General features: G+C 43.7%; 1 protein-coding gene across 3 annotated transcripts in view; it reads right to left on the bottom strand.

Annotated features, from left to right (window-relative positions):
- NRK (Nik related kinase) overlaps positions 1-15,289 on the bottom strand; it is a 124,890-nt gene that overhangs the window by 61,958 nt on the left and 47,643 nt on the right. For all 3 annotated transcript variants that reach the window (XM_090060574.1, XM_090060573.1, XM_090060572.1), the window contains exons 4-12: positions 14,898-15,023; positions 14,036-14,146; positions 11,322-11,412; positions 8,599-8,729; positions 5,592-5,646; positions 2,843-2,921; positions 1,866-2,041; positions 769-841; positions 88-295 (exon numbers count right to left, since the gene is read on the bottom strand). In XM_090060574.1, the coding sequence (XP_089916700.1) occupies positions 88-295; positions 769-841; positions 1,866-2,041; positions 2,843-2,921; positions 5,592-5,646; positions 8,599-8,729; positions 11,322-11,412; positions 14,036-14,146; positions 14,898-15,023 (1,050 nt within the window). The remainder of the gene's footprint in view (positions 1-87; positions 296-768; positions 842-1,865; positions 2,042-2,842; positions 2,922-5,591; positions 5,647-8,598; positions 8,730-11,321; positions 11,413-14,035; positions 14,147-14,897; positions 15,024-15,289) is intronic.

Consider the following 15,289-nt stretch of genomic DNA (forward strand, 5'->3'; position numbering starts at 1 on the left):
TTTCTTTCAAAACTCTGTCCTTGAAATTAGCACATTTTGACTTGACACTTTGAAGGATGGGCATTAATAATACAAGCCTGTGCCTACATCCTCCAGTCTCTTCCTCTGCTCTTTTTGTTGTTCAATCCGCTTCTGTCGCTCTGTCAGCAGCTGCTTTTTATATTTCTCTTGGTCCTTCAGCTGCTGCTGCTGGAGCTGTGGCTGGTGGTGAGGGTCAGAACGGCTCTTGTTCTCCTGCTGCAGCCTCAGAAATTCTCGACGGAGGGTAGACTCACCAGGGAGATTAACTATGGAGCTGAAATACAAGGAGAGCTTCTATCTGACTAGTCGTAACACTCTGACAATACAGCAAGTACAAGGCATCCAGGGGGAAATTACTCTGCTAGCAGATCAAAATGTTCCTCTAAATCTCTACAGGATCTGTTGGTTATACAGCTACATTTATTGCACGTGACTGAACCTGATTATCTTGCATTTTCACTGGAAACTGTCCCTCCCCATGGCTGGGATATTAAGAAAATAACATATTATTGACTCAGCATTTATATTCAGTAGCTATGCAACAATACATGCACATTCCTGCATTTGTTCTGGAGGTTGGACTAGGAGATCCTTAGGTCCCTTCAGTTCCTAAGATTCAATTGCTAACCATGGTGAATAACACTGGAAGTTTTCGCACACAGTAAGAAAACCATCTGGCTGTGGAGAATGGCCTTCTGTGAAGACAGGCCAGCTAGCCAAATTTTACATGCTGCTAATAAAATTAACCTTGGTTCTCCTTCATCTTCATTCAGCTCATCATCCTCTTCTTCACTCCCACTGTAATCATAGTCTGTTTCTTCTAAAAGAGGAAAAAAAAGAGGAAAAAATGTAAATCCGGAACTGGAAAATGTTACTGCTTGATATTAACCTAAGTAATCTCCTGCTAACAAATGGCAGCAAGGGAAAAATGGCTATACAGCCTGCCACTAGGGTCAGTGAGAGTCTTTCTCAGGTTTGGGATTGATGACCTCTCTGAATCAGATATGTAAAGGTTTAAAAATGGGAAAATGAAAAACAGGAAGATATCATCAACTGGTCTTTGAAAGATGCCCTGAAGAACTGTGTGGTCTTAGGATATGAGGGCTTAGATAAGATATGGTTGGATCCTACCAGGTAAAAGTTGCCCTCCAAGGTACCTCAGCTGATAACTCCCATTGCTTTCACTGGAGGTGAGCCATGGGAGTTAGGTGCTTAAGCAGGAGTTAAGCTCCTAACTCCCTTTGAGAATTTAGGCCTTGACATTCAGATTTTCAAAAGAAGCCCAGAGGCAAGTTTTTAATCACTTGGCAGATACAACCAGGCCCAGATATTCGCAAATGATCAGCTTCTACTAACACAGCTCTTTGGAGAATTGCGTTATTTATTGAGTTTCCTCCAGAGAATCTTATTTCTCTACTGACCCAGCAACAAAAGTTGAATCCCTCTGCGTATTCCAGCCATATGTTCTATCCTTGCAATGAGCAAAAGTAAAATACACTCCTGAGAGAGATCATCGGCTGGTGCCACAGGGTGTCTTTACACATGCTCTGGGGTTCAGGTTGGGGGTGCTTTAATTAGAGTGGCTCTCAGGAGCTGCTCTAATTAAATGCCCACAGTGTCTTGTGTAATCAGAGCAGGCATCAAGCATGTATATAGGTGCTCATAAAAAATAGGTCCATGCACCCAGCTGAGGATCCGACCCTGTAGTGAAATCCTGGCACCACTGAAAGCCTCTTTCAAAACCTGGCAAAACTCTCAGTGCTTTAGCTGGGCTGGTGCTTCATTGCCTTCACTGGGACTTGGTATAGCTTGAAGAGCCTAGGGTGTAGTGTTCTCAGCCTTACCCTTGTCCCCTTTCTTTTTCCTGGTCCTGTCCAGGTGGTCTTTCAGCATGATGCGCACTTGCCGCTCATTTTGCATATCTCGAATAAATGAATGTTTGAGCAAGGTTTCAGTGGAGGGACGATGCACATAATTTTTAACGAGGCAGCTTTCAACAAAATTAAGAAACTTTTTTGACCTAAAAAAAAACCAAGGCAAACATGAAATACAATCCTCTTAAACTGACAGAGGCACAGATCCCCTGCAGGATCTCAAAGCACTGAATCTGGAGCCAGCACAGAGAACAGGTTCCTTTGATACAAAATGAGCAGGTGTTTCAACAGTACTTCATGTTCCAGCACTACCCAAAAATTTAAGATAGGAGCCATGGAAGTATTGTAGGTCAAATTATGCTTTTGTTAGAGGAAGTCCAGATATTGAATGAAAATTTGAGCAGAACTTGACCTGCTGTATCTACCTGAAACAGCCAGGTAGAATTTTGGGAAGAAATAATTGCTTAATTTAGACTGTGGCCAGAACAATAGGACTAACTTTGTTGCTCTTCCCAAGAGTGATATAGGGTCTTCAATGGCTAGAATCAACTCACTAGCATCATACTAGGGGATGTGTTGAATAATGATGTATCTGGACATGCAGTCCTGTACTGATCCACCAACATTCATTTCTGCAGCACCACAGCGTCTCTGAAGAAGTCTCCTGACCAAATCATGATCAAAACAACTGCAGAGGCCCTTTCACATTTGAATTTCAGCCACCAGTGTAAGCCCTGAATCTAGGCAGAGTTTAGAGCAGAGTGGTGTGATTTACACTGGTGCAGAGCAGCTGCCTTTCAAACTAGAGTATCTGCCCTCATGCAGATCATGCTTCTCAAGCAGCACCTGCCCCAGGAAGAATTATGAGACTGAAAAAGATTGCAGCCTCTGGACTGCAGGCATCAAACCCCTGGCAACCCCAAACTGTAGCAAAACAGTGTCTTTACCATTTCCTGGATTTCAGTTTTGGGGGTGGGTTGCGTGGGATGAGAAAGAGGGCTCTCATGGGATGCATGTCACACAAAGCTGCAAAGGAAAAGACAAGCTATTAATGAGCATGCCCTAGCCCTGCCAACCTTTTTTGACCCCTCTGGCACAGCTCAGGTGATGCAAAGACATGGCACAGCTCATGCTGATCCATGGCACAGATGCAGCCCTTCATAATTCCTCCTGTTCTGGAAGAGGGGAATAGCATTCATAGGGGCTCTGTGTTATTCAATGGGTGTCACCATCCAGATCAGGGAAAACCCTTGCAGCACAGGAGGTCTTTGAGTGGGTGACAGTGAATGAATGTAGCTGGACTAGGAAAAGGTCTCTGTTGTTAAGATCAATGCAACTTTTTCAGAGTTTTAGAGCTCTGTAAGAGGGGCATTCAATAACAAGGCCTTGATGCTTGAGTGCACTATAAAGATGCTCACATACTCAGTGTCTGAAAGGGCATACACACCTCAGCGTGAATGTCAGTCTGGATCATAGTACATACCTATTTTAGTCTGCCTGGTTTAGCTATACACTAGATACTAACCGACCTCTCCTAGTTCTATGGCACATGCAGTAAGAGAAACAGCATGAAAAGGAGAAGTTAGCATGAAGCAGGGAGCTGACAAACTGCTCCAGAGCTGAACACACAACTGAGAACAAGATTCAGCTCTGTTGCATTTGAGGAGATTCGTGCAAACTTAGTAGGCCAATCTGTGCTTTCCAAACAGATCACGTGACTGTTTGGTAAGCTGGTTTCTCTCTAAACCCACTTGTTTCCACTTGGTTTGGTTGTTGTAGAAAGCTGATGCTATAGAGAACAACATGAAAAGTAAATGCCATCCCATCCCATACATCATTTGATCAGCCCATACGGCATAGATGGGAACTATTACGCCTGATTCCAATCCCAGTGACAGCAGTAGCTGTATTCAGGACAATGAAATGACACCCATGCAGAACTAGTGTAAATAAGAGAAGGGACCAGGCACGGGGTTTCACTGTTGCCTTGTGTACTCTCTTAGTGTGAGTCTACCAGCTACGTCTTATCTCATATGGATACGGCAACATTTATGGGCACAGACACTAGGGCTCCTGTACACGTGCAGGGAGGCTGCTCCGAGAAGCAGACTCGATTAACTGAGTCTGCTGGAGCATAGTAATTACTGTGCTCCTACAGACTCCAGCGTCATGTGTATCAGTGTCCCCATGCTGAAAAATGGCAGTGGGGAGCTTTAAACTAAAGCTTGTTCAACGAACTTTAGTTCAAAGCACCCCACTGGCATTTTTCAGTGTGGGGATGCTGGTACATGTGACGTTCCAGGCACTTTTAATTAATGCAGCTTTTGGAGCTGCACTAATTAAGCACCCCCGCTTGCCTCCCATAGCACATCTATCAATGCCCTTTGTGTAATGTCTGTACAACATGTAGCACAGTGGAGCATTGTCCCAGAGACCACCACAACACACATAGTGAACACAACACAATACAGTGCAGCATCCATGCAATATTTGCCTACAAAAATAGTCAGTGTAGCACACTTGAGGCACACAGCTGAACTGAGGACTCGGACTGTAAAGCTATAATATTTCTTTTGTAAGGGAAATCCTCTCAGACTCCGGTGTCAAAACTAAGTTCTAGCTAGACCGAAGCATGGTTTGGGAAAATGCTTTTAAAATCAGTTCAGCTTCACCTCCATGAACAGCTAAGTGCTGAAAACTGATTTGGAAGGAAGACAGTCTGACCTGCACGCTTAATGGCTTACAAACACAGTCACATGCTCTCTAGTGCTGGCAAATCAGATCACCACTCATGCGCTCAGCAATACCCAAATGCCCCACCGCGTCTTCACATTGCCATGCTGCTTAGCATCCTCTGTGTTTTGTGCTGCTGAGCAAAACCCATCCCATTACCCCTGTGTAACCACCTACAACAAGAGTTCCTACAGCGAAATGGCAAATGACGATTTCTGCATTTTGATCTGCATCTAAAGCTAGGTTAAATCACAAAGAGCATCTGCTTTTGATATGAAAGCAAATGCAAATGCTTTCAAGGCAGCCTCCTGGGGTAGGAGAACATCTGGAGGAGCCATCAAGAAGGGCTGATGGAGGCACAACAGAATTGGGACTAAAGTGTGGCTGGAAGGATTTCCTACAGGAGCTTTTGCTGTCCTGAGTGGGCCTCACTCTCTACTATTTCTCTAGGATTCCACGGAGGGTAAATGCATGCTTTCACCTTCAGACTCAGGAAAGGGCAATGAACCTGACTTCAGACTAAAAGTATATTCCTCCATTAAGAACTATGTGAACAACAGGATGAATCCTCTGTTAGGAGTAGTAGCAAAAGGATCTCTGCTACCTATGGGCTGCAGCACCCTTCCCCATTGCCAAGTGTTCTCCTGTCAGTTGTTTCTGCAGAAACTTCAATCACTCTTCCCCACATCTATACAGAGTGCCCCATGAAGTGAGACACATCTCAGCTCTGGAGAGAATGGTGTGTCCCTGGAGAATGCAGGCATGGAGTGAAAATACAAACAGACAGGATTAAAAGGTGCAGGGTGAGCGATGGAGGATAGGTATGAAAAGTCGGGCAACTGATGGTTTGAATGGAGGCAGCCAGAACTACATTTCATTAGATGAGGATAAGCTATCTTAAAAGGCTGGGACATGTGCATGCAGTCTGGACTGACTCTTTAACAAAGAATTTGAGTCACTTACGAGGAGCTCCTTCAGCCATTTCTATAGCCGTGATTCCCAGAGACCAAAGGTCGCTCTGCATGAGAAGAAACAGTGAATAATACAACTTTTAACATCTGAAGTTAAAAAGGCTTCCCACAATTGCCATGGAACGGTCATATTTGTATGAGTGATGTACAGTCGACTCCCTCCCACTCCCTGCTGAGCCTTTAAGGAAATGTGCTAATAGTCAGGAACTTTTCATTTCCCATGGAATTATGAACAGCTAATTCATGCAGTCAGGCCTGGGACACAGACCGTTTGCCTTTAAAACTGAATTTCCGGCATACAGCAGGAATTGTTTAAAGACAGCTCAATTCTTTACTCCGTTACATGCAAGGTAGGAAAGTGAGATCCCACTTAGACCTGATACTGCTTTCATGCTAGTATAGGGGTGGGCAAAATGTGGCCTGGGGCCAGGTGCAACCTGCCATGCCATTCTATCTGGCCCACGGGGCCCCTAAAAAATTTAGCAAATTAATATTTGTCCGCCCTGGGCTGCCTGTCATGTAGCCCTCAATGGCTTGCCAAAATTCAGTAAGAGGCCCTCTGCCCAAAATAATTGCCCGCCCCTGTGCTAGTACTTGCTTCAGTGCTGTTACTCCTTTCATACACTGTTGGAGGAGAGGTGAAAGTCAAGAGCAAAAACACTCTTCCTCTGCAAAAAGTCATTTCCAGGCAGTGGGTTTGGGCAGGGAAAAGGAGAGCAGAGCTGTGTAATCCGATGTAATCCGATGGACTACAGCCTCTTCTACTGACTTTATGGATCATCTGAAACCCAACTAGATGCTCGGGTTGAGATCCTGATCATTCAGGTGTAAATCGGGAGTAAAAGCATTGATTTTAAGGGCATAAGCAGGTTTAGGCTTGCTTAGTTGTGTGTGCTGCTTTTCTCTTTCTTCTCTTCTCTTCCACCAGCAGATATGTTTGTCCAAACTAATTTGCAGAAGGTCTCCATAATTCATCTCATAATCACCCTCAACATCTGACAGGACTTTGTTTAACAGGATATGAGACAAAATACAAGCATAAGAGGAATCCTTGGAGACCTGAAGTAAGAGTAATGAATATGAACAACATCTTATGTCAGATCTGGCCTGTGAAGCTACAACTTCACAACATAATCATCATCAGTATCTCTTCGAGACCCACCCTGCAGTGATTCACAAAGGCTGGCGTATGGCTTCATGCTGTAGATCTCAGATCCCAGCGGGAGCTAAAAGGTTCAGGATCAGGTCCTGGGTTATTAAATGACTCCAAAAAAGAGACAGCTGTTCAGAGAAGGTGGTAAAGGAATGGACTCCCTGAAGTACAGTGGCAATGGTAAGAGAAACCAGAATGCTTGGAAGAACCTGGAGCTGATACTTTGAGGCTTGAGGACAAAATGAGTTACTGGGGTAGTAAGGGCTATGTTTGCAGTGTTAAATGCATTTTTTTTTAATTGTCACTGAACTGAGTTTGTGAGAAGTCATGGGCATAGCAGAACAGCTTCCTGCTTTTTACGCACCATATCAGCAGCGTGTATAAATACTCGCCTCATTTTGCTCATATGAATCATGACACTGAATCAGCACTTCGGAAAACCCCGCTGACCACTCTTGGACTACAGTTTGCAGTCTAGAGCCAGGCACGAATAAGATGAACTGCATAGATTATTCCATGCACATATGAAGCATATGCATTCAATATGTATCTATATTAAGGATATACAAGTAAACACACTGACTGGGAAAAGAGAAGGTGTGTGGAGAAAAGCCACAGACAAGCAGGGGCTTTCAGGTAGTACTTATATATTATGGAGAAAGGCATATAATACATTTTGGGCCTGACTGTCATTTACAGAAAGATGTCCTAAAGGTCTTTTTCACACTGCCAGACCAGTGGACAGTGACCTTAGGAGGAGTGAGGAACGAAGACTTCTGAGTAGAAAGTAGAACCTGAAACCTGGGAAGGGTTCCCGAAACCACATCGGGATTAGCAGGTGTGATTTGGGACATCTTTCTGGTACAAAGCTGCTGATGGATGCGATGGCCTTGTAACAGGACTTGGGAGAAACAGAAAGCATTTTGGAAAGCATCCCACATGGTCAGTGTGTTTATGGAAAAAAATGACACCAATGCTGCAAATCAACCCAAGGCTGACAAGCAGGATTGTGTGCTTCTTTGGAGCAGAATCAGCATGTTATAATTGTAAGTGGGACAACCAGAAGAGTCCCTGATAGCTGCTCTTTGGTCTCCAAATTGCAGTGTTCATAAATGGTCCCCAAAGAATAAATACAAGCTCCATTTAAAGCTTTGGGGTCCACAAAGAGGATGTTCAGTTCATGATGTTACAGCCATATGAATAAGCTGAGACAGTATTTCACCAATGAAGAAAAATGCGTATAATAAAGATGGATGGGACCCATCTATTTACTCAGACTTTCTTGCTCTAGACTTTGATGGTGTGCAATGGCTTGCAGTCTCCTCTGGAAAGGGAAAGATTCTTGTAGCTATGTGCTAATAAATTATGCACACTATATCTATTATCATCAATTAACTTAGCAGCAATGTAAAAAGCATAACAGAAAACACATCTCTTGATGACAGAGGAAAGAAGTAGCACAGAGCCATGTTCATGAAAGACTGCTCCATAGGCAAATGTTTTTGGGCTCTTTCTCCCTAGCAGTCTCCAGATGGCAAGTCTTGTTTTCAGAGAACAAGAGATACTTTTATGAATTTCATTCTCAAATGATTTACATTTCATTTCATACGTTAACGATTCACAAAGAAAATAAACTCATACCGAAACTCCTCTTTAAAACACCAACATATTAAACAGACAGCTGTTTGTACTGTTACATAGATATAGATAGATATATACACACACGCACACCGTTGTGGTTTTAAGGGCAGGGAGGAGGGTTTGTTTTCAGTTGAAATACTTGAAAAGGCTGTCAGTGCTGAAAACCTGGTCACTTTGCTACCACATGCAAAATTGTAGCACTCACCCTGTAATCATAAGTGGAGTCTGGGTTCTCCTCACAAGCTATGACCTCAGGAGCCATCCAATAGGGTGTCCCAATGAAGGTATTTCGTCTTCCAATCGTCCTGTCCAGCTGAGCGCTTACCCCAAAATCCACTGCAAAAGTCAAGCACGAGAAATGCGATTAATTCAAAGCTCAAAATACTTGATCACTAGCTACTTCTGCTTGAAAAGCAAACCATGTCGCAATTTCAATCCTTAAATTGCCCAGCTTGAAATTAATTCTGGAGCAATTAAGACGCCTTGCTACAGATCTGGAGACACAAACTGCGCTCTGGACTCATGCAGAAAGGCTCCTCACACGGACATGGCTGTAAACTGGTAACCAGTCAATCAGGCTGGAGTGTCAAAGGTGACTGTGTGTGATGCTGGCCACATTAATTCCTAAGGTTGTTACTATAGAAACTGATGTGCCTTATTCATGCTAGACTTATGGGCCACTAGACTAAGAAGAACCTTTGATCAATGGAGTCTGCACTAGAAATGATGAAGGATTAGCTACATTCTGCTACATATGGGATGAAAAGTTTGTGCTAAATTTGGCAAAAAGACCGCGATTAAAAAAGATTTTAAAAAAGGCATGAACTTCCCCATCAAGGATGTCATAGAAAAATCATTTAGACTTGAACTACATATTAGGGCGGAAAAGGATAATGATTTGGCATCTTAAAACAAACTATGAATAAGTGGGACTAGGGTCTTTTTGGGATGGCCAGAAGTTATTGCAGAGCAAGAGGTCCAGCATATCACTGAAAAAAATATTTTTTGTTGGACTTCTGTCTCGGAACAGGCTGGAGAAGTACATCTCTTTATTCAGTTGTGAAATGCATTATAAAGAGTGAGCTGAGCTGTGCTCTTTGAGCTTAAAAGGGAGTCATCTACTCATCATGGTGCTGCAGCTGTGTTGTAAATGTCTTTGTTCAGACAATAAATAGTCTTCACAATAATCTATAATTATGTGTTTGCATTAAAAACACCCTTGAAAACTTATTAATTAGATCTGTTGGACAAATGAAATACGTTAAATTAAGTGTGCTATTGACAGAATAGCTAAAGGAAACACTGGCTAGGGTATGATGGTAGGGTCTGATACTACTATTACCAAAGAGCAGATTTCCATGCCTCCCTCCCACCAGTCCCTATTATTTGCATACAACCTCTGCTAACAGCCTGTTTCACAGAACCTGTAGTATTATAACACACAGAGAAATTACTGTATCACTAAATTACCAAAATATATGGGTGGGGCTTGGCTCTTTGAAGCATTGTGTATTCTTTAACACTGGATGTGAAAATTGAAAGCATTTTATAAACAATGATTATTTTGACATAGGATCATCATAGAAGCCTAAGCATTGCAGCAGCTTTGCTTTTAGACATGACTGAGCTAAGTTTCTTTGGAAATAGCTTTGGTTTATTTTCAAGCCTTATAGAAATGTTTCATTATTAACTACTTGCATATAATGCAGAGCTAAACAGCAGAAAAAGACATCAGTGATGATGACAGAAGGAAAGGAGGGCAGAAAAGAAACAAACAGGAAAAGGTCTTGCTGATTTAAAGTACAGGAGCAGCAGACAAGTGTCTGGCAATTAAAAATAATCTGTGGGTAAAATCCTGCCTTTATTCACATCCATGACAAGATTCCCATTGGTTTCAGAGCAGCCAAAATTTTACCACAAGGCTAAATCCTCAGTTCGACATAAGGCATTATTCTGATCTAAGCCAGTTGAGGATCTTATGCCATGTCCTTTGGAAATAGCTTTTTTTTTATTTTTTTGAACTGCTAAGAGACAGTTGCAATGAAGAAGGGAAAAATCAAAGGGAAATTCTAAAGAAAAAAAGGCACCATCCTTGATGTAGTCCCTTTCAAACACTGCCAGGTATTCCCTGTGATGTGTTTTTAAAAAGAAATGAACTGTCCATATTCGCTTTCGAGCCAGAGACGCTGTTTGCTCTTACAAAGTGAAAAGTTGTCAACAGTTTCCACCCAGTGACGTGCCACAGCTATCCTGCACTTAGAAGTGGAAATGAGTGTGCTCACAAATCCTCTCGGGTGTCAGCTGTTGGCAAGCAGTTCCTTTTCAGTGGTAACCTTTGCGCACAGCTAGGGTGACTCAGTCCCTGCTGCCAGTTTCATTAACACCCCTGAGAACACTTCTGTTACAGAAATGGATTAACGAGTTTTGGTGGGTTTTTTGCCCCAAACTAATTGTTCTGGAAGGAAAAAAAATCAAACAAACCAGGGGTGACTGTGCACATGTAGCTTATGCATGCTGAGTATGCATGTGTTGCTGTGAGCTGATCAATGGAACAAAGCTACCTAGGGAAGTTGAGGAATCTCCTTCATTGAAAGTTTCCTTGAAGACTCTGGATAAGCCCCAGTCTGGGAGGGTTAAGGAACAGTAAATCCTGCCTCTCTGCAGGGGGCAGCCTGCACAGATATTGAAGTTGCTTCCAACTCGGTGATTTTATAATTCGGTTTTATGTGGCTGCCTTTCAGACATGCTGAGAATGATGACTGATGTATGTAACTCGTTGGACCTTTGGGATCCTGCTATATGGAAGCGGCCATGGAACCGTAAATTGTTACAGTGATATCTGATCTATTTTCCATTCGTGGGTTATTTAATGACCTTTCCATGTTAACACGGAGCTCGCAGTGTATAGGAGCATTCGGGGAAACTCACCGAGCTTTACTTCTGCATTTTCCGTGAGGAGAACGTTCTGCCCTTTAATGTCTCGGTGGATAACGTGGTGGGCATGAAGGTGCGCCAAGCCCTGCAAGAGAACCGTGTTACTCAGGCTGTTTTCTTCCCATCAGGGTCATGAATTTGAGAATTGTTGCTTCGCTCAGGGTGTGATCGTGGTAAAAATCCCTCAGAAGTGATTGCTAACAAACCATTTGCTCACAGTGCTGGCAATAAGAAGAGTGAGTGAGCAACACAGCATCTCTCAGCTTATCTCACTCATATAGGCTGAAAGCAGTGCAGCATTTTGGAAGTGAAGCGAGAGGAGAATCAGGGCCACAAACTGCACACTCGATTTCAGACTCAGAGAGATATCACTCTGCTAAAGGCCAACAAAAGAGGAATGTGGGGTATAAGCAGCAATCCTTTGGATAGCTATTGATGGAGCATTCAGGAACCAGGAGACTGGTGGCAATGGTTTGAGTCCTGCATTGGGCAAGGTTCCCAGTGACTCTAATGACTGGAGATTGCATCTGTGCCCAAGACTATTTTAAGTTTCAAAACACTAGTTAAACTAGACTAGAAATAATGGAGTATTATGAGAAATGGATGGCCCACCCAAAATACTTGGCCACGGTAAAACTGATGACTTTACACACAAAGGAACAGCTGATGAAATCTGAAGTTCCTCTGCAGTTAACCCTTCTTTGCCCTACACACAGACAAGTCACACTCCACACACTTCACGGAGAGATACCTGTATCCAATCTCTTTTGTCTTTTGCTATGATAGATTTATTATTTTAAGTTGTGGTGTTTAAATTACAAGGAGGGACTTAAAACCAAATCTAATGGCAGCTTTGCAGGTAAATGGCACTCATATCCAGAAGAATTAATGACTATCTGCCTAGAAACATAAATAGCAGGGCTGTGTGATGCTTTGGGTGCTAAGCTGATTTGGAGGAGATTCAGTCCAATTCAGCGGCTGAATCTCCGAATCTGAATTGAATCAGGAGACCGGTTAAAAGGTCTGAATCAATTTGAAGCTCTCCGAGTCTATTCAGAAAAGATTTGGACAGCTTCGGAGATTCAGGCAGTCCCCGCTCTCTGCTGCAGGGAGCTGGACCTGGACTCTGTGCCGGTAAGTAGGCGGTGGGCAGAAGTGGGGGGCTGGAGGAGTAGAAGGGACTATGGGGGGACCCCCGCCAGATCCCATCCTCTGCTTGCTGCTCCAGCCCCCCTGAGCACTCACTGAACCCCGCCCCCCACCATGGCTGTCCCGCAAGCCCCAGCTCCCGGCTCTTTAAAAAAAACCCCAAAAGACCCACACTCACCAGCTGCTGCAGCAGTCTCAGGGCTTCTGGGGACTTGTGGCAGAGCCCCCCATGCAGCGCGGGGCAGTGGGGTGTAGCGAGGATTGCCCCCCACCAGGCAGGAGCTGGTCACTCGGGGCTTTTTTATTATTTTTTTTAAAGAGCTGGGAGCTGGGGCAGGCTGGGGGAGTAGGCGGCGGTCAGGGGGCTTGTGACAGAGCCCCTCCACATGTTGTGGGACACCATCCCCCCCTGCCTGGCACCAGCCAGTGAATCAGGGTTTTTTGTGTTTTTTTTTCTAAAGAGCTGGGGGGAGCTGAGGCCGGGAGAGCAGCAGGAGATGGAAGCTCATGACAGAGCCCCCCACAAGCAGCATGCAGCAGTGGGGGGCAGCGGGGATTGCCCCCCACCTGGCAGCACCCAGTGAATGCCAGGCTTCTTTTCCAAAGAGGTGGGAGCTGGGGTGGGCAGGGCAGCCATTGATGGGGCTGGGAGAGTGGGTGGGGGATTCGGACGATTTGGCAGTGGCTGAATCAATTCAGGACAGTGATTCGAATCAGCCGAAACCAAATCTGAAGTGAATACTAGCCACTTCGCGCAGGCCTAATAAATATGCACGTATATATGAAAGGCTTCTGACTGCATGCATGCCCATCTCATTGTCGGCTACCCTTTCACATGGACACATGGAAAGATTTTAAGTCTCCGTTAAAAAAATGCAGTCTTCCTGTCCTCATGCTGTGGCAAAATGTAAACTGTGGAAGAGCCCCAGTAAGGATACTGAACTGAAGCCCCCAGGGACAAATTTCCCCACTGATTGAGATGGCACCCGATTTGCAGCACACAAGAATTCCAGATCAGAGAATGGTTTTCCCCACTGACCAACGGATTTGCTATTTATTCAAAATCAGCAGCTCCCTGCCAAATCCACATGGGATATTTGATGTGCTTTTGAACTGACTGCCCATCTCTGTCATTATGAACATCGAGCAAGTTTAGCCCTGGTCGGGTTCAATTCACTAGTTTGAAATGGGGAATTTCAATGGCAGGTCTCAGAATACTCATATTGATCTTCCTGTTATTAAAAAAAAGTCAAACTCTATTAAAAGGGAAGTAGACCAATGGCTCTGTAATGGCCCATGCATTTAGGGCAACTGGTTCTAACATTTTTTCAGGCTGGTTTCTTCCAGAACTCTTGCTACCAACTTTCTGTTGCAAAGCATGCTGCTTTTACAAAAAGACAAGTTAGAAATGGTTTTCTTTCCAGGAAAATAGGCTGCAAATAATGTAATATGCTGGGGCATCCCCTTTGCTGGCAGTTAAAGGCTTGCTGGTGTCACGTGTCACAGTTAGAGAAGGCCAGGACACTCTTTGCAACAAGAGCACAGTTAGCAAAACTCACCCTGAGAACTTCTCTGCAGATGTAGGCAATCCAGTCTTCCTTGAAACAGTTTCCTTTGGTCTTCTTTACCAAATCTGTCACAGACCCAGCTCCACAATACTCCATTACCAGCTGCAGGGAGACAAATATACCATAGACCTGTTACATGTTCTAGGAGATCCTCTAACAGAAGAAAGAGCAGGGCGGCACCTTGTAGACTAACTATTTCAGAGAGGCGTAAGCTTTAGTGAGCAACAGCTTACTTTGTCAGATGCTAATCATGACCATGTTCTGGCCTACTACACCATCAGCCTAATTGTGTTGCATGTGTTGCCTGCCCTTTAGCACTGCAATTGGAGTGAAACCTTCATTTTCCGAATTAGACACTCTGCTGATGCAGTAAAACAAAGCAATGCCCCTCTTCTGTTACAGTTCACAGGGACTTCATTCCTGACTATAGCCAATGAAAAATAATAAAAGGGGAAAGGGCAAGGTGGAACAAATCCAAGTCCATGAAAATGTAACCAAGTTTGTTTCAAATGGAATCAATCTTTACAAATTCTGGCTAATATCTTTAAGCAAAACGTTGGCGTTTTGTTGGTCCTTCTTTGCCCCATTTTTAACTCTCTTTTGTTTCTTTCTTTCCATTTTGCCACTGGAAAAAAATCCAGAAAAAAAAGCAAAGGCAGAAGATAGACGAAAAAAAACCCCCTTAAAAAACTAGAAAAAAAGATAAGCCTTAAAGCTGAAATCAAAAATACTTTCTTAAAAGTTTTATACAAATTTATAAACACTTTTCCTTGGGCGCTCCTGTTGTAACTCCCAACAACAATTTCCTCTTTCAAGAAAATCTAATAAACATAAATGGGATTAAAAAACATACCCAGAGCTGATCATCCTGGCCTGCAGGACTCTTCTTGACAAATGCTCCATAATATGTGGCAATATTGCGGTGATGAGAATATTTTTTTAACATGTTTATTTCTAGCTTGATTTCTTCCTCCTCATTCTGTAGTAAAAGAGAGCAGAACGCTGCAGAAGTGAGAAGATAAACCTTCTACTCTGTGCTGTGAAAAGCAGGACTAGGCCCTTAGACAAATCACAGGGGCAGTCTCTTAACCAGCACAACCAACAAACCTAGATCTAAAATCAGGAACTGCTCCAGCTTGAGCTCACAGGAGAAGACGGTCTACGTGGGGGTATGAACAGACTAATATCCTCTATGCACGGCGCATGGAAGGGAATTTGTAACTCACTCACCAGGAATTTAGTCGT

This window comes from Crocodylus siamensis, chromosome 8 (genome assembly GCF_052110815.1).
Source record: "Crocodylus siamensis isolate JL-2025a chromosome 8, ASM5211081v1, whole genome shotgun sequence".
In the NCBI taxonomy this organism is placed as follows: Eukaryota; Metazoa; Chordata; order Crocodylia; family Crocodylidae; genus Crocodylus; species Crocodylus siamensis.